The sequence below is a fragment of the Oryctolagus cuniculus genome, chromosome 1 (genome assembly GCF_964237555.1).
Source record: "Oryctolagus cuniculus chromosome 1, mOryCun1.1, whole genome shotgun sequence".
Taxonomy (NCBI): Eukaryota; Metazoa; Chordata; class Mammalia; order Lagomorpha; family Leporidae; genus Oryctolagus; species Oryctolagus cuniculus.
The window spans coordinates 181,816,562-181,843,464 of record NC_091432.1 but is presented as its reverse complement, the minus strand read 5'-3'; the positions used below and the strand labels follow the sequence as shown (position 1 = coordinate 181,843,464).

Here is a 26,903-nt window from a genome sequence, read left to right as displayed (position 1 = left end):
GTCTTGTTCAGCAGCAAAAAGCCTCCTCTTTCTTTCCCTCTCTGTTCTTCTCCCCTCTGTCTATTCTTTCTTTCCTGGCTCCCCAGGAAAAGACAGTTACCACAAACTCGGCTTTGTACATTTCTCCATCTTTTGATCCTGTAGCACGGTTAGTCTTCTCTTGGATGCTTCCTTTTGTATTTCCACCCATCATATTTTTAACAAAAGATCATTACTTTGGAATGTTTCCTAATTAGAGCATTATAAATAATTTATTATTTATTTCAGCCACAAATTCAAATGTGGTCTTGAATTAAGTGGCTGTGTGCAATGGGAGAAGAGGAGGCAAGGAAGGAGATAGCTTTGTGAAGGATTCCTACCTTGACTGTGACTTTGGATTTCAGGCTGCGTACAACTCTTTGGATGTGGGCTACCAAAGGGCTGAGAGACCTAGCTCTCTACCTTTGCTGCAGTGGGGAAAAAGGTTGTAAAATTGGGCAATATTAAAATGCATTACATAGCAAACATCTCATAGCCTTCATATTTGCCCCACCTGACTTAACAAGAGAAGGATGAATGGTGGTGGCTGTGGTGGTTGTTAGTCCATGACGCTTTCGAAGGTGAAGAGGGAAGTGGGAATGGAACTATCAAGGAATGAAAGGCAGTCACCCAGAGAGGGTGGCAGGAAGAGGCTGGGCCACTATAAGGTGACTTAGGACATTTTAAGGGGTCCTCATAACAGGGGGAAGAAGTGGAAAGTTTTAAAAGGATTGGTATAACTCAAATAATTTTTTTTTTAGTTTTAAAAATATATTTGAAAGGCAGAGTGTCAGGGAGGGGGAGAGGGAGAGAGAGATACATCTTTCATTCACTGGTTCATTTCCCAAATACTCAACATCTGGGGCTGGACCAGGTGCCAGGAACTCCATCCAGGTCTCTTATATGGGTGGCAGGGGACAAAGTACTTGGGCCATCTGCTTCTGCTTTCCCAGGTGCATTAGCAGGAAGCTGGATCAGAAGTGGAGCAGCCAGGACTTGGACAGGCACTCTGGTATGGATGCCGGTATTGCCTACAGCAATACCTGTTACGCCACAATTCAAACCCCTCAAACCATCTTTTGGAGAAGATGTCTTTGTGAGGTGAGTGAAGCCATTTTTGCTGACCAACAATTCCTAGGTTGTTACTTTTCTGTTGCTAGTCACACAGTACTATAGAGTGGGTAAGTTTTAAAGAAGAGAGGCTGGAATGGGTGATTAGCCTGGTGGTACAGATGCCTGTGTCCCTCATATCAAAGTGCCTGAGTTTGAGTCCTAGCTCTAGTTGCTGACTCCAGCTGCCTGTCAATGTAGACCTTGGGAGACAGGTGACAACTCAAGTACTTGAGTTCCTGTTACCTGCATGGGAGATCTGGACTGAGTTCCCTGCTCTTGACTTTGTTACTAGCTCAACTCTAGCTGTCGTGGGAATTTAGGAAGTGAATCAGAAGATGGGAGCCTCGCTCTGTTTTTCTCTCCTTCTCCTTACTCTGCTTCTCAAATAGATAAAAATCCATAAAGTTAAAAAAAAATAAGAGACTTATTTTGGTAATGGATTTCTTGCTGGCAGGGTCATGGGACTGTGCAGGGTACCACATGGTAAGAAACAGGGTGCTCCTGTGTGTAATACCCTGGTCTCTCTTTCCTTATAATGTGATCAGTATTCAATCATGGGGGCTCCACTCTGATGAGCAAACCCTAATCATCTCCCCAAAATTCCACCTGTAAGCACCATAGTCAGTTTGTACCCTCCTAATACCTCACAATAGGGTTTAAAATCCAACATGAGTTTTGGAAGGGGAAAAACTATATTCCCTTGGGAATTTACTTAAGGGAAATGAAATAAGCATATGAAAAAGCTGTCTTTCATGGATAAACATAGATGTTATCACAGCTCACAATAGGAAAGACATGGAATCAACTCAAATGCCCATCAACTGAAGACTAGATAATGAAGTTATGGGATATGTACATCATGAAATACCACATAGCAATAAAAAAATAAAATCCGGTCGTTTGCAACAAAATGGATGAATCTGGAAAATATCATACTTAGTAAATAAGCCAGTCCCAAAGGGACAAATACCACATGCTCTCCCTGACCTGTGATAACTAATAGAACACCTAAAAGGCAACCATAGAAGTGAAATTGACACTGTGAGAAGCAATGACTTGAACAGCCCATGCCTTGGCTGTTGAGGAACAGTGTCTTTTTTATTTTTATTTTTTTCCTCTCTTTTATTTTACTTACCTTTTTTTTCCCTTTCATACTGATCATTGAACTCTTTACTTGACATGGAGTTAACCATATCTGTATAAAGTTAATTGAAAATAGATCTTAGTTAAAAATAAGAGTGAGAATAAGAGAAGGAAGAGGAGGGGGAGTGTGGCTCGGAGGGTGGGCATGGTGAGAAGAGTCACCATGTTCCTAAAGTTGTAATTATGAAGTATATGAAATTTATAACTGTATGAAAATAACAGGTCATCAAAGAAGGAGGTACCTTTCTCTGAAGGGAGGAAAGAACTTCCACTTTGACTACGACCTTGTCTAAATATGATCAGAGTTGGTGAACTCAAAAGGCTTCCATAGCCTTGGCGACTCATGACAAGAGCCTAGGGTGATAACTGATGCCATAAACAAGAGTGTCAATTTGTTAAGTCAACAACAGGAGTCACTGTGCACTTACTCTTCATGTAGGCTCTCTGTCCTTAATGTGCTGTACATTGTGATTTAATGCTATAACAAGTACTCAAACAGTATTTTTCACTTTGTGTTTCTATGGGGGTGCAAACTGTTGAAATCTTTACTTAATATATGCTAAACTGATCTTCTGTATATAAAGAGAATTGAAAATGAATCTTGATGTGAAGGTGGCATGTATCAATGCCATCTCACTAGTCCAAGGGATCAATTTCAGTTCACAATTGATCATAATGAAAGGACTAAGAGTCAAGGGGATCACATAAACAAGTCTAGTACCTGCTAATACTAACTGATAGAATAAATAAAGGGGAGAGTGATCCAACATGGGAAGCGAGATACTCAGCAGACTCGTAGAATGGCAGATGTCCTAAACAGCACTCTGGCCTCAGAATCAGCCCTAAAGGCATTCGGATCTGGCTGAAAAGCCCATGAGAGTATTTCAGGCATGGAAAGCCAAGACACTCTGGCAAAACAAACAAACAAACAAACAAAAAACAAAAAAACAAACAAAACAAAACAAAACAAAAACACCTAAATGAAAGATCTCTGTGAGTGAGATCCCAGTGGAAAGAACAGGTCATTAAAGAAGGAGGTACCTTTCTCTGAAGGGAGGAGAGAAACTCCACTTTGACTATGACCTTGTCCAAATAAGATAAGAGTCGGAGAACTCAAAAGGCTTCCATAGCCTTGGAAACTCATGACTGGAGCATAGGGAGATTACTGATGCCATAAACAGGAGTGTCAATTGGTAAAGTCAACAACAGGAGTCACTGTGCACTTACTCCTCATGTAGGATCTCTGTCCTTAGCGTGCTGTACATTGAGACTTAATGCTATAACTAGTACTCAAACAGTATATTTCACTTTGTGTTTCTATGTGGGTGCAGACTGTTGAATTCTTTACTTAATGTATACTAAACTGATCTTCTGTATATATAGAAAATTGAAAATGAATCTTGATATGAATGGAAGGGGAGAGAGAGCGGGAAAGTGGAGGGTTGTGGGTGGGAGGGAAGTCATGGTGGGGTGGGGGAAGCCAATGTAGTCCATAAGCTGTACTTTGGAAATCTATATTCATTAAATAAAAGTTAAAAAATAAATTAAAAAAATTAAAAAAAGAAAATGAATCTTGATGTGAATGGAAGGGGGGAGGGAGAGGGAAAGGGGAGGGTTGCGGGTGGGAGGGAAGTTATGGGGGGGAAGACATTGTAATCCATAAGCTGTACTTTGGAAATTTATATTCATTAAATAAAAGTTAAAAAAAGAAATTTGTAACTGTAAAGCTGTAGAGTTCTGCATGCATTCCTATGGACTTAACATCTAAGTGTACAGCTTAAAAAATTGCCATCAGATCCCAAATGCCCTTAAGCTGGCTGGTACAAATAGCATTCTAAGTATTATAGAGATCAAATAAAGTGATCATATAGATAGAATCAAATGTTAAAGTGATCATATCACCTAGAATAGAGTTAATCTTCTGTGTATAAAGTTAAAATAGATCTTAGTAAAAAACTAGACTGGGAACAGGAGAGGAAAGAAAAAGAGGGGTAGGAGTGTGGGTATGATGCAAAAATTACTATGTTCCTAAAATTGTATTTATGCAAATCATGCAGATAAATAAAAACCATGGGACAGGTTATCTTGGTGTAGATGGGCAGCTCCACTGATGAGAGGCTAGAGCTCTGTGTCTCCAATCACATGGTACTATTACCTACAATGCTGTGTTACAGTGAGACCAGATTCCAGCATGGGCATAAATGCTATAGACTGGCCCAAAGAAGTTGTTTAACCTGCTTCTCAAACTTGAATTAGTTCTGTTGTCAGAACTTGGTACTCTGATAAACATGCAGCTGCTCTCAAGGGAGCATTCCTATTATAATATCAGCCAAAAGCATCTCTAGTCAGATTAAAACTGGGTGCACAGAACTGAAGGCAGCTCTATATGTAGAGCCCTGGGCTGTTGGGCTTGCTTATGTCTTTGTGCTGTCATAAAGGAATACCGTGGTCTGGGGAATTTTTAGAGCACAGATATTTCTAACATTTGGAGACTAAATTCCAAGTCCAAGTCTCTGACATCTGGTGAGGGCTGTTCTCTGGTTCCAAGATGGAGCCTTGAATACCGCATTCGCTGAATGGAAGGAAAGCTGTGTCCTCACATGGAAGATGGTGGAAGGGCAAAGAGGCAACTCTTTCAGTCAAGCCCCTTTATAAAGACACCTAATACAATTTATGAGGAGTGGATCCTCATAACATAATTACCTCTTAAAGGGACTACCTCCTAATACCATCATATTGGCTGCACCTGAATTTTGTGGGGGGACATATTCAAACCATAGCAGCTGAATTTTTTAGTTATTTATACAAAGGCAATGGTGGTTGTATACTCTTGGCAGTTCTCCAGCAGTGCACATTTTACTAGTGTGTAGTTAATGAGCTCTCTTGTACAGATTTAGATACTAATATTTAAATTCTTGCAGTAATTATTTTTTGAGGGTGGATTTGTGACAGGGTATTTTAAGTGTTAGCTAACTGCTCCTATTGGGAATAGATTTAGGTCAATGTTATGCATCAGTTTATACTGACATTTACAGGCAATATAACAATAATTATAGTTGCTGTAGGAAAAGTGGATAGAAGGACATAAGGGTAGATTTGAAGAGTTCAGCTGGAAGACCTTTGCAGAAGCCCCAGTGAAAGAGGGGTTAGGACTAAAGGGAGCCATCACTGGGAGCTGTTTGAAAAATCTAATGAGGAAGAAGAGCTGGAGATTATCAGAACTTGGACTTCAAAAATGAAGAAGGGAACATTGTCATTTGTTGTGGGATGTGTCTGCTTCCTGAGTGGATGGTGAGCTTCCTGAAGCAAGGAATAGGCTCTCTGTGACTCCAAGGCCCAGAGTTGGCTTTTAGGAAGAGTGTACGCCACAGTAAGGAAAAGGAAAGGTACACGATGGGAAAACATCAGGAAGTGTAGGAGAAGAAATGAGAAGGATGGAGGCCAATGTGGTGGGGCGAGGAAGACTGAGACCACTAGGACCAGATGAAGACTTGAATTGTTTTCCATCCCTGTTGGACCTAAGTGTAAAGGCAAGACCTTATGGTGTAGAGGGGATGGAGGATTTAGGTTGAGGGGTCTGCTCTCAGTTAGGTGTCAATCTCTTCATCCAAGATGAACATATTGATTCAGGAGTCCATAGGACTGATATCCACTCTACAACCCGGCATTGTGAAGTTATGGGATAGAACATGGCGACTGATCAAATGACTTTGTCATCCTTCATTGACTCCAGCTAAGTCATTTCCTGGCCCCTTTATTGTATTGAAAAAATGATGAAGTAGAGGGGAAGAAAATCAAGCCTATGACACAATTCCTCAGCGTGCTCCCAAGTTTGACCATCAGACATTCCCCAGAGTGGCTCACTTGAGAGCTAAGGTGTTCACTACTTGTCTACTATCCTTCATAGGATTTGTAACAAGGTCAATCCTGGGGCCATCATGGAGCTCTGGATGAGGAGGCAGATTTCCCAGACATGCTTTCTGGTCTAAATGCTGACTGTGCACTCTCTCAGGACCTATGCATTCTGCTTAAACAAATATTATTTACGTTCAGCAGGAGAACCATTTTCTACTGTCTGTGTTCTCCTCACATAAAACTGTACATTTAACTCTGTTTACATATATATAAAGTATATCTTTAGGAGCAGCTTGGGAAATACTTGATTGAAGATGGATTTTGCGTTTTGAAAACAGAGGTGAGTGACATCTGTATATTGTGTTATCAGAGGCGTGACACATGTGGTTGATTGGAACCAGGTGCTTTGTAGAATCCGCCTGAGTGAAGTTGTAAACCTTTAATTGACAAGCAGGGCGACAGCACAGCTCTTGTAAGCAAAGGCCTGATTACCAATATCTGCCTTCTGGTTTAGGGATAGCAACAAAATAGCTGAAAACCTTGGGGTGCTGTAAATAAGAAGCTGATGTTCAGCTAAAGATAATAGCCCCTGACCAATTCATGAACATTTGGCCTGTGAAAGCATCTCCCAGTGAACAGGCTGGGTGAGTGGGATGGAGAAGACAATAATTTTGGATTAAACTTAGAGGATTGGTAGAACACATTGGATATTCATTTCTTTACTCTTCAAAGCTTTTTTATCAACATATTTTCCTAGCTGATAGTGTGTGTATGATGTGGGTAGATACGCTTTCCTGGTTTAACTCACCTTCAGTGTATACCGAGTCTGAACTCTGAATTCTTTAAATTATAGCTGGTTATTGAACAAACAGAGGGATGGAAAGAGTGGCCTACGCTTCATTTTGCTTTCTAACCACCCCCCCCCCCCATTAGTTGAGTTAGCAGGTCAGTTTTCATTGGATTATTTCCCAAGAGCTCCATCTCTTCCTCTACCCAACCATTCTCTTATCCTCTGTGGATGGTTCTGACTGCTTTGGGAGTCTCACACATAGATTATTCAATCTGACTGGTCTGTGTTAGCTGAGAACCATTAATAAAATTGGATTATTTCCTTTGGGTTTGTTTGCAGAATGAAGCAAGGGGATAGGACCATGTTGTTTATAAAAACCTCTACCACTTGGCAAACGAGACATCCTTAATTTTAGCTTTTACTTTATATGTATATTTTTGCTACTGAGTATTTCTTCTTGTTTTCTGGCAACTCAAAGAAAATGGTACTTAAATGTACATTTGGGTATTTTAAATTGAGACCAGGTTGCACATTGGGCTTATAAGATGAAATTTGTCTTGGGCAGTATTTCTGGATGTTTGGTGTTTTGGAAGTTCTTTGAGTTAGCAAAATGGACTGAACTGTTTTTCTCTTGACATGGAACTTGGTTCACTAACATATCCTTTGTTTATGCTATTGTGTAATGTTGAACTTTGAAGGGATGATTAATTTCCTTCTCAATAAAGAAAGGAAACACATAGGAGAGTTATTCAGTACTAATAATGGAAAATTGAACCAGTAAAGATGCTGCCAACTCTACCCTTAATCTCCCTGTCTGTTCCTGGGCAGCTTGGATGGTGGTGGTAATAGCAATGAACAGTCAGTGAGTGCTTCAGCGACATATCAATACCCCTATTTTTTGTCACTATGTATCAACTAGTTCTCGCACAACATCCCTACCCTATGAGGTATCCTACTTTGCAGATGAGGAACTTGAGGCATGAATGAACTTTGGTGACAGTTGACTATTCTTGTTTCAATGGGCCCCCAGAATTCCTGGGCTCCTCTTACTAATGTCTTGAAACTTAGAGGGGAGGTAGGAACTTGTATGAGGAGTTACAACCCCAATACTGGCTCATGATTAAGATTCCAAACTTTTTTACTGTGGTTGGTAGCATCTTGGTAGGTGGCATCTTGGTAGGAATCTCTTTTTCTCCCTGGTGAAGTCTGTGATTTTGGCTGGAAAACCTTCCGTATGTTCTATTTGAACTTTTCCCACCATTTGAGATTCCTTGGGTTTTTGCTCTGGCATCTCCAGCTCCACTGCCCCTGTCCGGGGGCCTCTGTGGGATATTGTTTAGTTGCTGGTATGTGAGTTTAATTCTGGTATTGGCTTTTTTTCCCCTCTATTAAAAGAAAAATAAAAAAAAAACTTCTTAGAAAATAATTGGAATTTCAAGAATAGCTGTTAAATTTTCATGCTGTTCAAATTCAAACAGGAACGAGATGTGCTGGGGTGTTATTGGAAACCAGACTGGAGTTTGGGTTTTGGGCTGTGGATCCTTGGAGCATCTCTCATGGTGGTTCCTGTGTGCACATCACTGGGGCTTGGGACATTCTGCCCTTTGACTACAATTCATTTATGAAGAAGTCTACAGCGGTTGGCACCATGGCTTACTTGGTTAATCCTCTGCCTATGGCACCGGCATCCCATATGGGCTCCAGGTTCTAGTCCCGGTTGCTCCTCTTCCAGTCCAGCTCTCTGCTGTGGCCCGGGAAGGCAGTGGAGGATGGCCCAAGTGCTTGGGCCCCTGCACCCGCATGGGAGACTGGGAGGAAGCACTTGGCTCCTAGCTTTGGATCGGTGCAGTTCCGGCTGTAGCAGCCATTTGGGGGGTGAACCAATGGAAGGAAGACCTTTCTCTCTGTCTCTCTCTCACTGTCCATAAGTCTACCTGCCAAATAAATTAAAAAAAGAAGTCTACAAACGTGCTCCTTTTTTATTCTCTTTTGGTCCTGCGTTTCCCACAGCAGCTTTTTTATTTCTATGAAAATGCTTTAAAAATAGGGAGCTAGGAGCTCTATGATGCCAAAGGATTTGATTTTTGAATAAGAGAAAGCAATAGCTCCAAAAAAAAAATGTCCCACCGTTTCCTTCTGCCAACCTCAGTGCAGTAGGGAAGAACGACTTGCATGTCAATGTGGCTATGGGCATGGTCAGCAGAGCACAGATAGGCAAGAGGCAGCACAGTGGGGAGAGGCAAGCCTTTGTCTAGAGTTAGATTGCCTGAGTTTTGAGTCCTGCTTCTACAAGTTGGATGACTGTGGGCTTGTACCCATATGAAAAAGGAAAAAAATACATTGAGTTAATGTTAGGAGTAAATGTAGTAGTGATCTATAAAGGTTAGTCTTTTTGCACTGTGTATATTGCTGTTGGCAGAAAGTATGACCAGGAGTGGAGACACCACTCTATTCAAGAGATGCCCCATTGCTTTTCTTACTGACGGTACTGTGGCTCCCGTCTTCCTACCACTTGTGGTTGTAAATGAGGTGATTGGTTAGCTCACTTGGTGGTGCTCGGCCTGAATGTGTACACATCTACAAATGTGGTTTCTGTGAGTTCATTTACAGAGCTGGCCATTTCAGGCCTGGGTCCCAGCGTCCCCTGCAAAACTGTCTGCTATAATTCTTCCATTTCCGCTAAACACACATAACAGGTTGGGAACCACTCAATTGATTTTTTTCTAAATAATTAAAAAAAATTGAGTTATACATATAACACACACACACACACACACAAAGAGCGAGTGAGCGAGCGAGCGAGAAAATGCACATGTAAGCTATCTCCCATTTAATCCTCCAAATGACTGTGATATCCAGGGCTTGGCCAGGTCAAATCTAGGAGCTGGGAACTCACTCCAGGTCTCCTCCATGTGTAATAAGGTATTAGAGAGCCAAACACTAGAACTGTCACCTGCTGCCTTCCAGGATGTGCATTAGCAGGAAGCTGGAATCAGAAGTGGAGACAAGACTTGAACCTAGACACTGATAGGAGACTCACGTGTCCCAAGTAGTGTCTTAACTTATTCCAAATGCCTTCCCACAGCTAACAGACTTTTATCACCTCCTACATAATATATTAATGGGAAGGATGAGCTTAATAGAGACTCAGACAACATAATTTAAATAAATAGGCTGTATTATCTGTACAAAAAATATAAATACAGTTTTGTGTTTTAGAGGAGGAAGTACCTCCTTCTACATTATCCAGCAGCTCTAAAAATCCTGTGGTGCTGCTGAGTCACAATTCACAGAACAGACATTAAATGTACATTCATCTCATGCAAGGAGCACACTGCCTTCCACCCCAAGCCTAGGCTCTCCAGCTCGCCCTGAAACCCACTGCCCACTGCTACAACCTGGCACATGGCAGAGCTGGAGGATGCCTGTTATTTAGGAAACGTAAATATTGACCATTGATTTTATTGAACTCATCAGCCGCATTAGTAGTATTATGGAATCAGTCTTCATCATTCCATGCATAACTATTGTGCCACCAAGGAATCCCTTCTATTGCCCTGGTACCCATATTAGCTTTTACAATGTATTCTGAACACAGTGAATGGATCAAGAGTTAAACACCAGCTTCAATTACAAATAGGAAAAATACAATAATCGCTGCTGAGTTTACAGGAATACAGTTGCAGGAAGTTAATAAGTCCCCCAAATACCTATTTTAATGGATGACAATGTACAAATTATTAATATTGCACTTTTTTATACAAGAAAATCCTAATAAATATTCACAAAAGATATACATAGAAAACATTCTCTTTTATTTTAAATAAACATTACAATGATTTTTTTAGTAAAAGGATTTCTTAGAGACTACTTTTGTGGTGAAGAAGAATGAGAACTACCCTAACTGTCCTTTGCTCACCTTAGGAAGACACAGGTTTATATTCTCTTCCTTCCAACTTCGACTTCAAACTGGCTGCAAGACGGCAGCCCTGATGTGGGGGTGCCCCCAGGTGAGTGGCATTACCTCTGTGTGTATGTGTATGTGTGTGTGTGAGGGGTGGTTTATCTCGGGGTAGATGATGGTGGGTATCCTTCCCTACACTCTGCCACACCGAGGCCACTCTGAAGAAGGGGCAAGAATTACCGACAGCTGCTCTGCTGACTGAGCAGTTGGCCAAACAGTTCCGAAGTGTTCGTGCTTCGTGCTACTGCTTGACTGTGCTACAGCATCTCACTGTAGCTGGCATGCGTGCATAGCTGAAGTGTGTATGTTGCTGTGCTCACTGATTTCTGCAATCCCCAAAACTGGCACATAGTTATTACCATAACATTTATAGAATCTCATTGTTTGGAGGGGATGGGTTGAAAGGCTTTGGAGGACTGTCTGGAAGCTTTAGCTTTCCTTTGGCTTGGCCACAGCTCCTCATCACCCAGCCCCCATCTGCCATACAAATACTATCTACAGCAGCTCACTGTGCTCCAAGTGGGGGGCACAGACCCTAGACATGGTGGCTGGGATAGGCAGGGCCTATCCCATTGTCCCACCCGGTTCCTTGGCCAGCTCTGGAATGAAGTGGTTGCTACAACCTGGTAGGTATTCTCTGGCAAATCGATTCATGAGTCGAGTTTTGACAGGTGAACCCCAGTCTCTGGCTCTGGAGTAGAGTGGCAAAGATCACATAGGCAGAAAGCCTGGTCTATTCATTCTCAGGATGCCCGTGCCCTGGCTTGTGCACAGCGGCAGTTAGCTCAGGGCTGGGCAGCCATCCTGCACTACTGACCTCCTGCTGGCTTTGCCATAGTAGCACAGGCTGAAAGCCCCTGCCGCACCTCTGAGCCTACTACCCCACCTGCCTGCGCATCCTCCCCACTAAAGAATTCGTCCAGGCTTCTTTTCACTTCTGTCCTTCCCCTCGCTACTTCCTTTCCTGCACCATTGTGTGCTTTAAGCCTACCTTGATTGTCTTTTTCTGTACTCCTACTTATCTGCGTCTTGGCTTCTCTTGTCTCTGTGCCCTGTAGCAGAAGAGCTGAGTTCTGGCTTGGTTGGTTTGGCCTCAGCATGGTGTGCCCCTCCTTTCCCCCTTGTCCTTGCCAAGACAGAGGGGACAGAGGAACACAGACTCCTGCATTAACAATGTGCTTCCAGGAAAGACACAGTTGGTTGTCCAAAGTTTGTACCAATATGTTGCAAACCCTTTGGCTCCTACTGTCTGCAGGGGCTCTGCCTCTCTCATCCTAGGTCTCTTGGAGACTCAGATTTGGGAGGGAGCCAGCTCTGCAGGGAGGGTGCCTCTGTGTGCCTGGCCTGCTCTGCAACCTCCTTGAGACATCTGTCCTTTTCCCATCTCAACATTCTGTCCTCCAGCTAACTGAAAGAGAAAACAGGCTGAGGTCCTTGGGCCTGGGGGTGGTGGTGGGAGAGGGTGTGTGTGGAGGTGGGGGAGGGGAAATAAATAAATAAAATGAAGAAAGCTTAAGTTCTGTCCAAGGTGGTTGCGTGAGTCCTCTGTGTGGCCAGGGCGGAGTTCTTCCCCATGCCCTGTCTTCACGCTTTGCCACAAGTTCCACAGCAGCGAGATTTGAACTGGCTGAGCTGGCAGAGTTTCAGCTGTTTCACCTTCTCGCAGTACCTGGTGGTGTCTCTGCACTCCACTGGGAAGGGAGGAAGGGCAGGGAAAGGGACAGAAAGGAGATGTGAAACAGTGGCTAATGGATGCAGTACTGCTCTGTGCGGCTGGGCACGTGGCTGGGGGTGCCCTCAGGGATCAGCCTTGGCTGCAGAGTTCCCCAGTCCCTCTGGGCAGGTCTCACTTTCATGGAGCTCAGCCGCTTGCCCTCCAGGCTATTAACAGCAGAAGGGGCACCAGCCTGCAGTTGTGTGGCTGAACTATAGGGCTCATCCTTGCTTTCTTTTTCAAAGCTCCTCAAGGTCCTGAGGGTGCTTGTCTTCTCCCTCTCTTTGGGGCCACCTCATCTCCTAGGCAAACTCAACTTTTCCCACGAGCTTGTGGGATATTTCCTAGAAGAACTGAATGCTGCCCCACATTGAGTGAGCACCCAAGTCAGGCCCTGGTTAGATGCCATCATCCCTGGTTACTTTACCTTTTGTCTGTTAATTTCATTTTTCTTGTACTCTGCACCTAAGTCTGTCTTGCTTTATCATTCTTTAAATGCAACACCATGGCACTCCAGTTCAGTAATGGAGCACATGACACAGGTCCTGAATATTGGTGCTGATTTGGTTGGGTAAATCAGCCTGAGCTACTTCACACTGAATGGAATACTGGTACTCTCTGGATATCATGAGTCACTGTCACAAACATAAGTTAGTGCTACACCAGATGAGAGAGGTCCTGCAACTCCCAGGTATCCAAAGAAATGTGGTTATTTGCCTGCTTGGAATCTGCCACAGCATTGGGAAACTGTTTTCATTTCCTATTCTTTGCCCCAAGCTTTGCCTTCTTCCTGGTGGGAAGTACTTCCTATTTGAATTTTGGGTTCATAGGAAGAAGAAACAGATCTGGGAGAAAATGCTGGTGTTGGGCTGGGGAGGCTGCCGGTGTGAGGAAGGAGGGAGTGAAATGAAGGCCTGGGGCTTTGCAAATTCTTGCGGATGACCATGGGCTGGGAAGAAGGGTCAGCAGGTCCTTTCTCGGTGAGAAGCAGGGCAGTGATGGGTGCTGGGCCGACTGAGCAGGAGGCACTCTGCATGCTGCTTCAGCATTTGCAGTGCTCGCTCCCTGGTAGTCTGACCTCTCTGAGAGCCATTATTTAGTCTGCCCTGTGGGCACCCTGGAGGGTGACTTCATACAGCAGTTGGCCAATAGCACCGGCTGAGGGCCAGAGGGAGACTGTGGAAGTCCTTGGGGAATAATCAACTGTTGTGGCCTGGGCCTGTGTAAACACCTCTTTGTACACAGACTCACACCCCTCTGACAATGCTCAACTCTGGCCTCATCTCACAATCCTTGGAACCTGATCCAATGCCCTATGTTCAGGTTCCTTCCCAGGGGCTGCCCTCTGTACCCGGTGCCCCATAGGAAATTTGCAGAAGGTTCTTTGGGGTTGGAACGTACTGTTTTCACATGGGGTGATGTTGCAGCGCTGCCAGTTGGCTGGCCGGGGTCCCCAGGAGCACAGGTGGTCAGGCACAGCCTTGTTGGTACGGGCGTGCACACACTCCACACGCCGGGACTGGAAGCCATAGTTGCCGCAGGTTGCTGTGCACAGGGTCCACAGGCTGACCCTCCAGTGCACACTGCAGGCCTCCGACCAGCAGTTCTGGGTGCTCACAGGCCTGCAGGAGAAGGATGGCAGAGTTAAGGGGGCTGGACTGGGTTGGTGGGGTTGGGGGGCAGATCTGAAGACAATGGTGCAATCCTAGAGCTGTTGGGTAACTCAAGAACTTGAAGCAATCAGGACCTGCATTCTATCTTCTGCTACGGTATGTAATGGCCATAAGATGGCAAGAAGGCTACTTCCTTTAACTGGGCCCCTGTCTGCTTTTCTCTGCAGTGTCTACAGCTCTGCATGATCCATGATTGAGTTCTATCCAAAGTGGAGGCTGGCAGAGGCAGAGCCTGTGACAGCCTTACTTCCTGCCTACCCTGGGGCTAGTATAGAACAGACTGAGACCTCCTTTAGAGGAGTAGCATCCTGGATCATCTTTTTCCTTAAGAGAGGAAAGGAAAGTCCAGCCTGTCTCATTTGGCAAGTGCAGGCTGCCCCATTAGGCAAGCACCCTAAGACATCTTCCTCTGGGAAGGCCAGTGGCTGGGGCAATACAGATGAGAGGGCAGGGTATCTGACCTCTGGGATGGTAGAAGTTTGCAGGTGACACATTCGCTCACCACCATCTTTCTGTGCTCTTGATGCAGGGCCTAGGGAAAGGAGGTGCAGGGCTTTCTCTTACCTTGGAAGGGCACTGCACTGCTCCGATGGTAAAGTGATGCCATCCCGTGTCTGGCAGAAGACTTGTCTGTGTTGCACAGCGAGGTGAGGCCCAATACAAGGCCCATTGCACTGGGAAGCAGAAAGAGGTGACGTATGTGATAGGGGTTGAGTCGAGTGGAGGCGGCAATGCTCAGGTTATGTGGGACACAGCAGCCTTGGGCAGGGTCTTGTTGGAGGCCCTCAGATTGTTTATCTTTCCCCTCTTGGAGCCAACTAAGGGACATGTGCTGGCATGTTTCTTTTGTGCCACCATGGGACAGTAAGTTTTCCTGTGGCCTGTGGGCATTCTGCTAGCAAATGGCTAATGGATGTGTAGCCCAGGAAAGAAAGCCATCCCGCTCTGATTAGCCAAAAGAAATATGTATAGGCATAGACATCTTTGGGGCTTATATACATGTATTTTTGTTGAATATGTATGTAGAAGAAGGAATGGGGTGCATACACTCAGATAATGTCAAACATTAGGTTTAAACAATGCTTTTACTAATTTCTCTTGCCTGTGGTATATGAGATTTCCATGTTGTTTACACCTTTTGAAATAGTCATATACTTTTAGTATTAAACATTCTAGTAAGTGTGTAGTTGCATCTCACTTTGATTTGCATATCCCTAGTTAATAATGAAATTTAATAACTTTTTATTGGGTTATTCCTCAGTTGGGCAACCTCGTTAGTGAGGTGTCTTTTTAATCAATTTTACTCCTGTTTCTCTATTGTTGTCTATTTCTTTTTACTTTATAAATCTTTTAATATATTAAAAATTTAAAACTTTTTTATTCATTGGTTTATTTGAAGAGTTACACAGAAGAGAGGCAGAGAGAGAGGTCTTCCATCTGCTGGTTCACTCTCCAATTGGCTACAATGGCTGGAGCTGAGTTGATCCGAAGCCAGGAGCCAAGAGCTTCTTCTGGGTCTCCTATGTGGGTGCAGGGGCCCAAGGACTTGGGCCATCTTCTACTGCTTTCCCAGGCCATAGCAGAGAGCTGGATCGGAAGAGGAGCAGCTGGGACTAGAACCAGCCCCCATATGGGATGCTGGTACTTCAGGCCAGGGCTTTAACCCACTGTGCTACAGTGCCAGCCTCAAAATTTAAAACTTTTAAGTGACATATGACAATGTTACATACTTTTGTGATACCATGTGATATTTGGACATTATACAGTTTATATATACATTAATCAGGGTAAACTTATCTCCTTCAACAGTTAACATTTCTAATGAAAACATTCAAAATCCTTTTAGATTTTATAAAGAGAAATATATGGTGTATTACCATTATTTATTGTCACCCTAATATGCAATAAAGCATTTGGGCCATCTTCCTCTGCTTTCCCAGGCATATTAGCAGGCAGCTGGATCAGAAGTGGAGTAGGTGGGATGTGAACCAGCACACATATAGAATGCCAGCACTTAACCTGCTATGCCACAGCATTGGCCCCATATTCAGTTTTTTTTTAACTTTCTATATTAGCTCAACAAATCAGAGAAAACAATGATATTTGTCTTTTTGGGTGTGATTTAATTTACTAAGCTTAATGGTGTCTAGTTACATCCATTTTGTTGCAAAAGGCAGGATTTCATTCATTTTTATGGCTGAGTAGTATTCATTGTGTGTGTGTGTGTGTATCACATTTTCTGTATCCAGTCATCTAATGGACATCTGGGTTGATTCCATATCTTACCTATTGTGAATTGAGCTGCTATAAACATGGGGGTACAGATAACTCTTTCATACGTTGATTTAATTCCCTTTGGGTAAATTCCCAGGAGTGGGATGTCTGAGTCACATGATAGATCTATTTTCAGATTTATGAGGAATCTTAATACTGTTTTCCATAATGGTTGTACTAGTTTACATCCCACCAACAAGGTATTAGGATACTTTTCCCCCATATCCTCACCAGCATTTGTTATTTTTAATTTTTGGATAATAGCTGTTATAAATGGGGTGAGGTGAATCTTCATTTCAGCTTTGATTTGCATTTCTCTGACTACTAACCCTCAGTATTTTTTTCATGTGTCTCTCAGCCACTTGTATTTTATCATTCGAAAAATGCCTGTTCATGTCCTTTGCCCATTTCTTAACTGGATTGTTTTGTTATTGAGTTTCCTGACCTCCTTATATATTCTGGATACTAATCCTTTATCCAATACATAGTTTGAAAATATATTCTTCCATTCTGTGGTTTCCTCCTCACTTTGTTCTGTTTCCTTTTCTGTGAAAATCTTCTTAGCTTGATGTAATCCCATTTGTCTATTTTTGCTTTTATTGCCCATGCTTCTTATCCATGAAGTCTTCGCCTATGTCAATGTCTCACAGTCATTTTCTCATTTTTTTTTCAATTTTAGAAAAATTCTAAATTTCCTCTAATAATTTGAAGATACCAGGCCATAGTTTTTTTTTTTTTTTTTTTTTAAGAAAAGATTTTATTTATTTGAGAGGTAGAATTATAGACAGTGAGAGGGAGAGACAGAAAGGTCTTCCTTTCATTGGTTCACTCCCCAGATGGCCACAATAGCCGGAGCTGCACCGATCCGGAGCCAGGAGCTTCTTCTCGGTCTCCCATGTGGGTGCAGGGGCCCAAGGACTTGGGCCATCTTTTACTGATTTCCCAGGCCACAGCAAAGAACTGGATTGGAAGAGGGGCAGCCGGGACTAGAACTGGCACCCATATGGAATGCTGGCACCACAGGTGGAGGATTAACCTACTGTGCCACACAGGCAGCCCCAGGTCATAGATTTAGATCGATGATTGGTTTCAAAGTTTTGCTGGCCTCATATGATAGCTTTGTTAGATTCACTCCTGTGTTGTTGGAATGATTTAAGAATTGGTGTTAATTCTTCTTTGAATGTTTGGTAGAATTTAGCAGTGGAGCCACCATCCTGGACTTCTCTTTGATGGGATACTTTTTACTACTTTAATCTTACTACTAGTTATTGCTGTCTATTTAGGTATTCTATTTCTTCATGATTCAACTTTGGTGAGGCATATGTATCTAGGAATTTGTCGATTTCTTCTAGGCTATCAAGTTTTTGCTGTATTATTGTTCATAAGAATCTCTAACAATAGTCCTTTATTCTGTAACATCCATTTCAGTGTCTCCTTTTTCATCTTATTTTATTCATCTGATCATTTTTCTTAGTCTAGCTAAGATTTTTCAGATTTATGTTGTCAAAGGACTAGCTCATTGATTTTTTTTGAAGTTTTATGTAGCCCTCACATTATTTATTTGTGTTCTGTTATTTCTATTAATGTTTGATTTGGTTTGTTCTTAGTTTTATGGTTCATTGAGGTGCACTGATAAGTTATTTGAGATCTTTCTGCTTTTTTTAATGCATTGATTGTTATATATTTCCGAGTACTGTTTTTGCTGTATCCCATAGATTTTGGTATTTGTTTCTACTTTAATTTCAAGAAACTGTAAAATTTCCTCATTTTTTTCCCTTGATCCATTGGTTATTCAGGAACCAGTGTTGTTTAAACCAAGTTGTTTAAAACAATTTCTGTTTTTATGTAGCTTCCAAAGTTTTTCTTATAGTTGTCTTCTAGTATTACTGCATATGGTCAGAAAAGATTTCTGATATGATTTCTATTTTTTAAAATTCATTGAGACTTGTTTTGTGACATACAGTTGATCCATACTGGAGATATACCATTTTCTGTTGAAGAATATGTATTCTTATTTGTGTACTGTTCAGCGGAATGTTCTATTGATGTTTCCTAGGTCCAGTTGATCTAGGGTACAATTTAACTCTGTGGTTTCTTGATTTTCTGCCTGGAGGAGTTGTTAATTTCTGAAAGTGGGGTGTTAAAGCCCCCTACTATGATTGTAGTGGAGTCTATCTCATCTTTCATGGCCATCATTTGCTTTATGTATTTGGGTGTTCTGATGCTGGGTACATACATATTCATACTTGTTATTTTCTCTTGCAGGATGGAATCTTTTGTCTTCACAAAATGACCTTCCACTCCCCCCTGCCCCCCCTCCCCCCTTTGCCGATTTGGATTTAAAAATCTATTTTGAATAGATTACTTTTGCTTTCTCTTTGGTTCCATTTGTATGGAATTCCATCCTTTCATTTTGTCTATGTGTGTGTCCTGAGAGCTGAAGTGAGCTTCTTAAGCATAAGAAGCAGATAGTTGGGTATTGTTTTATTCTATTTTTATTTAAGAAAATTTTAAAGTTTTTGAAATTTCAGTATGTAGTTAGGCCTTTAAAATTATTCAGTCACTTTGAGTCTTTTATTAGAGAATGTAATCCATTTGCACTTAAGGTAACTATTGATAGTTAAGCTGTTTGATTCTTGTTTACTAGTTTTGTTGTAGTTCCTTTTTTTCTTTCTCCCTCTTATACAGTTTTTGCTTAAGTGACTTTCTCTAGTATGTTTTATTTCTTATTTTTTGGTAAGTCTATTTATAGATTTTTGCTCTATAGTGCCATGAGGCTTAAGACCATCTTTTGCTTATGACAAGTAGTTTTTTTGAAATAACAACTTGACACTGATTAATAACATTTTCTTGTTTGTTTTCCCGTTACAAATACTAATAAAGAACTCTTTACATCCATTCCTCCTATTTTCAATGTTTGATGTCCGCATTCTACATCATTCTGTCTCTTATACATATTATTTTTAGTCTTCATTAAAAATGTGAGTGGTTTACTCACCATGTTTACTTAGAACATTAGAACAGTCTAAATTTGTATAGCTATTACTCTCAGTGAATTGCCTATTTTCTGATTTCTTCTTATTCGTTAGCCATCTCATTCTTTCAGTTTGAAGAACTCTATTATTTCTTTCGAGACAGGTTTAGTGATAATTATCTCAGCCTTTGTTTGGGAATGCCTTTTCTCTTTTTAATATCTAAAGTATAGCTTTGTTTGTCACAGTATTCTTGGGTAGCAATTCTTTTCTTTAGTACTATCAAAGTCTCATGCCAATTTATTCTGGCCTGTAAGGTTTTTGCTGAGAAGTCTACAGTCAAATTGTGATTTAATTATGCATTTTTTTCTTGTCTTTTGAAGCTTTGAGAATTTTTTTCTCTTTGAAATATGAGTCTTGCAGTAGACTTGGTTGTTCAGTCTGGTCATCTATGACCTTCCTGTGCTTGGATAGTTTCATCTTTCTTTAGGTTTGGGAAATTTAGAGCATACATTGCACCCCTTTGACATTCGCAAGTCACTCTTGAACTCCAGTTACTTGGCTATTTGCTGTTTGCATGCTGTGTCAAAGTGCCTGTAAACCTTCTTCACTATTTTTCATTTTTTCTTCTTTAGCTCTGTATTTTCAGATAGCCTGTCTTCAAGATCACTGATTCTTTCTTCTGTTTGATCTATTCTAGATGCCCTAGATTATAATTTTAACTTAGTATATTTCTCAGCTTAAATATTTGAGTTAAAAAATCAGTTACACTTATCAAAGGTCCCTGTGAGAACATTTGTATTCTTCGAATTATTTGTACATTATTTGTATTCTTTTGAACTTTAGAGTTTCCTTAACATAGCCATTTTAAACTCTTCATTTGAGCATTTGGAAGTATAAGCTCCTGGATCATTGGGTTTTGGTACTTTATTTTGTACTTTAGGTGAGGTCACTGTTCTCTGAGAGTTCTTGATGCTTGTTGGCTTATATCATCTGTGCATTAAAGGATTTTTTTCCCTCTCTATAATCTGACTTTGTCTATTCTAGAAATTTCAAGCAGTCTGCTTATGTTTCTGAGTCTATGGATACTAGTATTTCAGCACTAGATGGCACCCTAAATCAAGGTTTGTTATAAGTTTGCTGTTGGTGTTTTGTCACTGTTTCAGTCCCAGAGCATGCTCTGAGCTCAGATTTGTGCCAAGTCTGCAGTTGGTATACAGTTCAGAATGAACTGGGGAGGTGTCTAAGAAGGGGTAGTCCATCACTACAGGTCTTTTCCTGGGGCTATAGTAGGCCTAGATTCCTTATACTTGGACATCACAGCTGCAATGCTAGGTCACATCGGCCAACACCAGCACAGCACAGGGATAAAGCAGTCTATACTACTCTGATCTCCCAACTGTTGAGATGAACTCACAACCAGAAGCCACTGCAATCAGATATAGGTGATGCTAGTTGGGAGGTAAGTCTTATCAACTGGAGACATGGGACTCTGTATCAGGGCAGGTCAGAGGCTCAATCCTTAAGTACTGGCCTGGGGACAGGGACCATCAGGATCGTCCAAGTCTTTGGTTCTACCATCTCTGCAGTGATTTCCAAAACATAGTCCTGTGATTCCTTACTGTTTGCCCAAGGTTGTAGGAAAGTTGATAAAGGTAGCTGCCAGGCTGGCACTAAGCTGGGTTGTACCTAGGTTTCAATCACTGGGCCCTGTGCAGTCTTGGGTGTACAGGCCAGGACCATATAAGGTGGAGATCCACACTGAAATTAATCCATCCCAGTGGGTTACAGATCTCTGCCTGCTTCTGGGGCAACTTTAGAGGCTCAATCCATGAGCACTGGTCTTTGGATAGAAGTGTTAGGTCTCACTAATAGCAGTGAGCCTGGCTGTGAACTCCAAGACAAAGTCATAATTCCCTTAATGTCCTTCTTCCCTGTGGCTGGAGACTTGTTCTGCCTTCTGCTGGAGGGGTGGTGGGGATAGGTTCTTGGCTGCCTAGATAAGGAATATCCAAAAATTCTACAGTCATTGCTGGGAATAGGGGCCATGGAACACTACTGGGCACTGATTTTTACCACGGCAGCCCTGGTGGTGGATTTCAAGTCAAGGTCTGGATTTAATTCCCTCTCCTTTTGAGGAGGCGGCAAACATCTCTCTCCACGCTTTGCTACTTTGAGCTAGGGGAGGAATGATGTGGACGACTCTTACTAGTATATAAAACCAGGCACTGCAGTCTCTCACCTAACTTCCATAGCTCTTGTTAATAGGACTCAGTGCATGAATAGATTTAAACTGTTGCCTCTGTGGGGAAATGATCACCAGAACAACTTAGCTACCATCTGGCTCCAGTGCCTCTCCCTTACATACTGTAGACATGAGTCCCCCTCCTTCCCACTTTCTTTGCTTTTGGCTACTAGTTTTCCAATGTCTTTTCTCATTCTGTGGGCTTCAGTTTTTATTCACATAATAAGGAGTCTCTCTGATGACCATCCAAAGTTTTATGTACTGCAAAAACAGTTTTCTGTTAACTTAAATGGCCTTGAGGTTGACAAAGATTCATTAAAATGTATAATTTGTAAGTGTACAATTCAGTGGCATTAGCACATGTGGTACCATCATCACTAACTATTTCCAGGGCTTCGTTGAGGTTAGCTCAGCCAGTTTCTAGTGTGTGTTTTTTTTTTTTTAATGTTTCCAAGGACTTGGAGCACCCTAATCTTCTATGTTGCTGAAGTCCCCCAACCACAGCTAGGAATTCTTTCTTGAAAGTGTAATGTGTCCCTGGCAGCACTATTCCCTCTGCTCTGATCTGTATCTCAACCCATTGCTAATTTGACTTCAATGTCTTGTGTCATATTCAAGTTGATCTTCATAGGGTCATCAGTGGCTATCAGTCAAGTTCCAGGGATTACTGGTTAATGGTTATTTTGTATCTTGTTCTTTCCTGATGCATTTGGATACCACTGCTCCTTCTCCTTCTCTGAACACAGTTTTAAGTTTTTTCCTTCTTTCTGGGGTTATCTTTTCCCCGAGTTTAGTCCTCATCCCCCCAGGTTATTCCCTGTGTCTTTTCTTCATGTTTCACTTTTCCTCTTATGTAAAGATGACTGTGAATTGACATATTTAGCATAGCTCTTTTCAATTCCAGATCTCTATATCTATTTATGAACAGCTCTGCTTGGATATTTCACAAACATCTTATCAATCCTTTCTCTTTTTCTATTTTCCATCCAGATGTTCAACCTGAAAGTTACCTTGACTTCCTCTCTCTTATCCCTATTATCCAATGGATCCTTGAATCCATATTTCTCAGCCTTTCTACTTTGCAGTGCATTCATTCTGATCACCATACTTTCTCACCTACATTACAATTCTCTTTCTCCAGTCTGGTCAAAGTCCTATCCAATCGCTATGCTACTGGCAGAATAATCTTTCAAAAGTATAGTTCTGATCATGCCTCTCATGGCTAGAAATCTTTCTAGTGGACTCCTTGTGCAAGACATTTCATGACCTGGCACCTGCTTGCTAGTCACATTCTGTTCTGTTTTTATCTAATTCTCTTACACACATTTTGGGGCTGCTTTTGCCTTCATTTGTTCACACATGCTTATATGCTATACATTTCCCAGCCAAGACAGGGGACTCATAAATGTATATTGTATTAAAACAAGGAAGTTGAATTATGTCATGGAGTCAGAGTGTTAGCGCTATGAAGGTTGTTTTAGTTTTGCATAGACCAAAATCATCATGGCTTTTACAGACTCAGGGGACATGCATGACACTATTCTGAGAGGATTTTCTTGTCAGAAATAATCACAGTTTTCATTCTCATAGGAGAGGAATGTGGATGTTTTGGGTGTATCTATAGTTTGGAACACATTTCAACAATATCTCCAACATAAACATAGGAAAAGGTTCTGAGATCAAGAAATTCCATGGAATTCACAATGTCTCAAAGCCTTACTCTTTAAAGTGTGGCCCTTAGACCAGTGCACTTAGTGTCTCTGAAGCTTTGAGAAATTCAGCATCTCAAACTCTACCTTGAACTACTAAATCAGAATTTTCATTTTTAATAAGATCTCGAGGTGATTCATATTAAAGCTTGAGATACATTGGCCTAGAGGGTTTTAGAAGAACGGGGTGAGTTTTATATGAAGCTTCAATATTTTTCTCCCTGTTAGGAAAACGAGTCATTGGGAGTAAATGATCAAATATGCACCATATGTCCCCTTAAGTGACCTTGATGACACAATGTTAAAGCATCTCCCATGGGTGGCCAGATATGTTCCCAATTGTAATTTCACAAAATGCCAATAAGCCAGAGGGCCTGGATGCAGAGCTGCCTTGGGCTGAATGAGAATTATCAGAAGGGGGCTTTCCTAGGTAAGAGAAAGATGATATCTCCCCAGACATGAGAGCACGGGAGGGCTCATGCCTCTTTGATTATGAAGCACATACATTATGTCACTAGAAATAAAGGAGGGGTTGGTAGAGGTCCTAGAAAGGAGCATGTTGATTGGCCCATGGTGAACATTAGCCTCAGACTCACTTGGGACATAGAATGGCTTATGAGTTGTAAGTGAGCTCTGTGGCCAATAACATTTGATCTTCATTAGAGATGGCCACAGTGTGTTAACTTAATAAAAAATTACAAGTAATTGTTTTCCAAGGAACATACCTGGGGGTAGAGGTGGAGGGACATGCATATAGTAATGTGTAGATAGCCAGTTCCAATAAGTTGTGAGCTGTAAATTGCCCCAGGACATTTAGTCACCTTGGTTCATACAGTTACACAAAGCATTAAGATACTGTTGCTTTGGGGCTATCCCAGCTGGCCAAGCTTAATAGTATGGTTCAGATGACAGCCTTGCAGAAACTGTGGCTGGCTAATCAGAATGTCAAGGGTTGGCACCAAGTGGCAGAGTGACCAAACCACTACCCAGCTGATGAATGCCATCTGAATATCAGAATGGACAGATAGTGCTTCCATGCCCTGAGATTTCCAACAGGGTTTGTTTTTTTTTTTACGAAATTCACTCTGCAGATGCCCTGGGCAGATGCAGGAGATTTAGATGACTCGAGCCATTGCCACTGCCTTTTGTGATCTGCAGTAGCAGGAGGCTTGGCTCAGGAGCCAGAGCTGGGAATTGAACCCAGGCATTCTGATGTGGGACATGGGCATGTCATAACCCCTAGGCTACACTCCCACCCTTCCACTCAGGTTGGAATACAACAAACAGAATTACATCCTTTCTTCCAAGTACTTCCACACCTGATTTTCTCTGCTATGAATAATATTCTAAAACAGTGGTGGGATCAGCTTAGTAGGGCAACTATTCTTTGACTCATACAAGGGCATGAGTTCGAAAAGCTCGTGGAAAAATATACATTTATTTTGGCGCAAAGAAAATGCAATTTTTTTTCATAATATGAACTTTCCATGAACGTTTTGCAGATCTCACAAAGAGGCCTTCTCTATCTGAATTGGAGCAAAGCTGGCCTTCTAGCATGGTGCTCAGTCCTGCCTGGCCCATAAAACAGAAAAATGGTAAGGGCACTCTTAACACCCTACCCCCGGGCTGCTTGTATAATTGTATGGTGTCTGTCAGTGTTCAGGATGGCTCCCCTCTAGGAGAATCTTCAGTTTGTGGTGGTTTCACTTTTAAATCACTACTAACCCCAAAATTTCCTCTCCAGACAGAGTCATCAGGGTTGGTTCCTCCATTATATTCAGAGGAGGTCCCATCCCCAGGTGCCTGGGGGCAACTGAGCCTGCTTCTCCTGTCTCTTGAGCTCTATTGGGACTTTTTGTGTTAGCCTCTAGGCAGAGAATTGACTAGAGGTTGTTGGTTTCAAAGTGAAACCTGCTAGCCTTCAACTTTTCCTTGTTTGGAATGGTAGTTCTCTACTATGGCAGCACATCAGAATCACCTGGGGAGTTTCTAAAAATTACCCAAGCTTGGATTCCCTCCCCCTCCCCCAGAGCAATTGACTTAGAATCTCTGGGAGGTACTGCATGGAAGTCGGTTGTTTTAAAGTTTCCCCAGTGACTTTAAGTATGCAACACCGTTCAACACTGCAGTCCCAGGATGGCTGTCCTCCGAACGTCCAATCATCAGCCCCAGCATGGCCAGTGAGAAAAGGCACCCAGGTGGAATGTTAGTCTGAAGAAAGAAGTGGAGGGACAGGTGTTGAACTGAGAACGGGAGTGGAGGGAAGTCAATTGGGAAAGCTGCACAGTGTGGGTGATGTGTAGAGAGAAGAGTATCAGAAACTCTGGGCTTTAGGAATGATAGTGGATGGGATTAGTGACAGGAGAATGTGAAAGGTCAGGTGTCACAAAGGAGGTAGCATTGGTGGCATTTTGCTTTGTACTGTGGCAGGGTCCAAATTGTTAAATAAAATCCAAACTGGTCCCTCACCTGGCCCCAGCTGGAGAAGGCCCACTCCACACAGAGCTGTTGGTTGCAGGCCTGAGTGTCCACTGGTCGCTTGGCGAGCTGGGTGCACATGTCATTGGACACGGGAGTGGAGATCCCAGTGGCCTTCAGCTTCTGACAGGTCACCCGGCGGGTCTGGACGCCTCCGCCGCAGCTCCGGGTACAGGCAGACCAGGAAGTCACCATCCACCTGGGAAGAGGAAGAAGTGCCAGGAACCCCCAAAGGGTCAGGCCCTGGGGAAAGGAACTACGCACACCCTCTCAGCATACAGCTGGCACTCCGGAGTCATGGCCTTTTTCACAGTATTGATTCGGAATTGGAGGCTGATGCTACCCTTCCCTACCCCTTCAAATTTCTGAAACCTGTTTGTTACCTTACTTGGGAAAAGGGGCTTTACAGACCTAATTAAGGATTTTGAGATGAGATTATGTTGGATTTTCCAGATAGGCCCTAAATGCCTACTAAGAGTGTCCATGTAAGAGAAAGGTAGAGGAAGATTACACACAAAAGAGGAGGCGGCGGTGTGACCATGGAGGTGGAAATTGGAGTCACATAGCCATGAACCAAGGAGCACCTGGAGTCCCAGAAGCTGGAAAGGGCAAGGAATGGATTCCCTGCTAGAGCCTTTGAAGGGGTGTGATGCTTCCAAAATGGTGAGAGAATGTATTTCTGCTCTTTCACACTGCTATGTTTCTATTTGTTTCAGCAGCCTCAGAAAACCCATACACTTGGAAAACTGATTAGAAAGGTATATCTTGAAAGTATGAGTGTACTTACAAATGTTCATGGAAATGCCTATTTTGGTGTATTTTTTTCTCTGAAATCCATGCATACAAGGGGCCTTCAACAAGTTCCTGAACAGTGTGTATTATGAAAACACTATGCATGGATTTCAAAACTTTAAAAAGAAAACTGGGTCCAGCATTGTGAGTAAAGCTGCAGCCT

At 42.3% G+C, this 26,903-nt stretch overlaps 1 protein-coding gene across 6 annotated transcripts in view; it reads right to left on the bottom strand.

The window, feature by feature from the left end:
* Positions 1-10,079: 10,079 nt before the first annotated feature.
* Positions 10,080-26,903, bottom strand: part of ADAMTSL1 (ADAMTS like 1) — a 1,062,044-nt gene continuing 1,045,220 nt past the window's right edge. For all 6 annotated transcript variants that reach the window (XM_008254434.4, XM_008254437.4, XM_008254438.4 and 3 more), the window contains 4 exons: positions 25,940-26,147; positions 14,835-14,944; positions 13,999-14,219; positions 10,080-12,574 (listed from right to left, as the gene is read on the bottom strand). In XM_008254434.4, the coding sequence (XP_008252656.3) occupies positions 12,468-12,574; positions 13,999-14,219; positions 14,835-14,944; positions 25,940-26,147 (646 nt within the window). In that variant the 3' untranslated portion in view covers positions 10,080-12,467. The remainder of the gene's footprint in view (positions 12,575-13,998; positions 14,220-14,834; positions 14,945-25,939; positions 26,148-26,903) is intronic.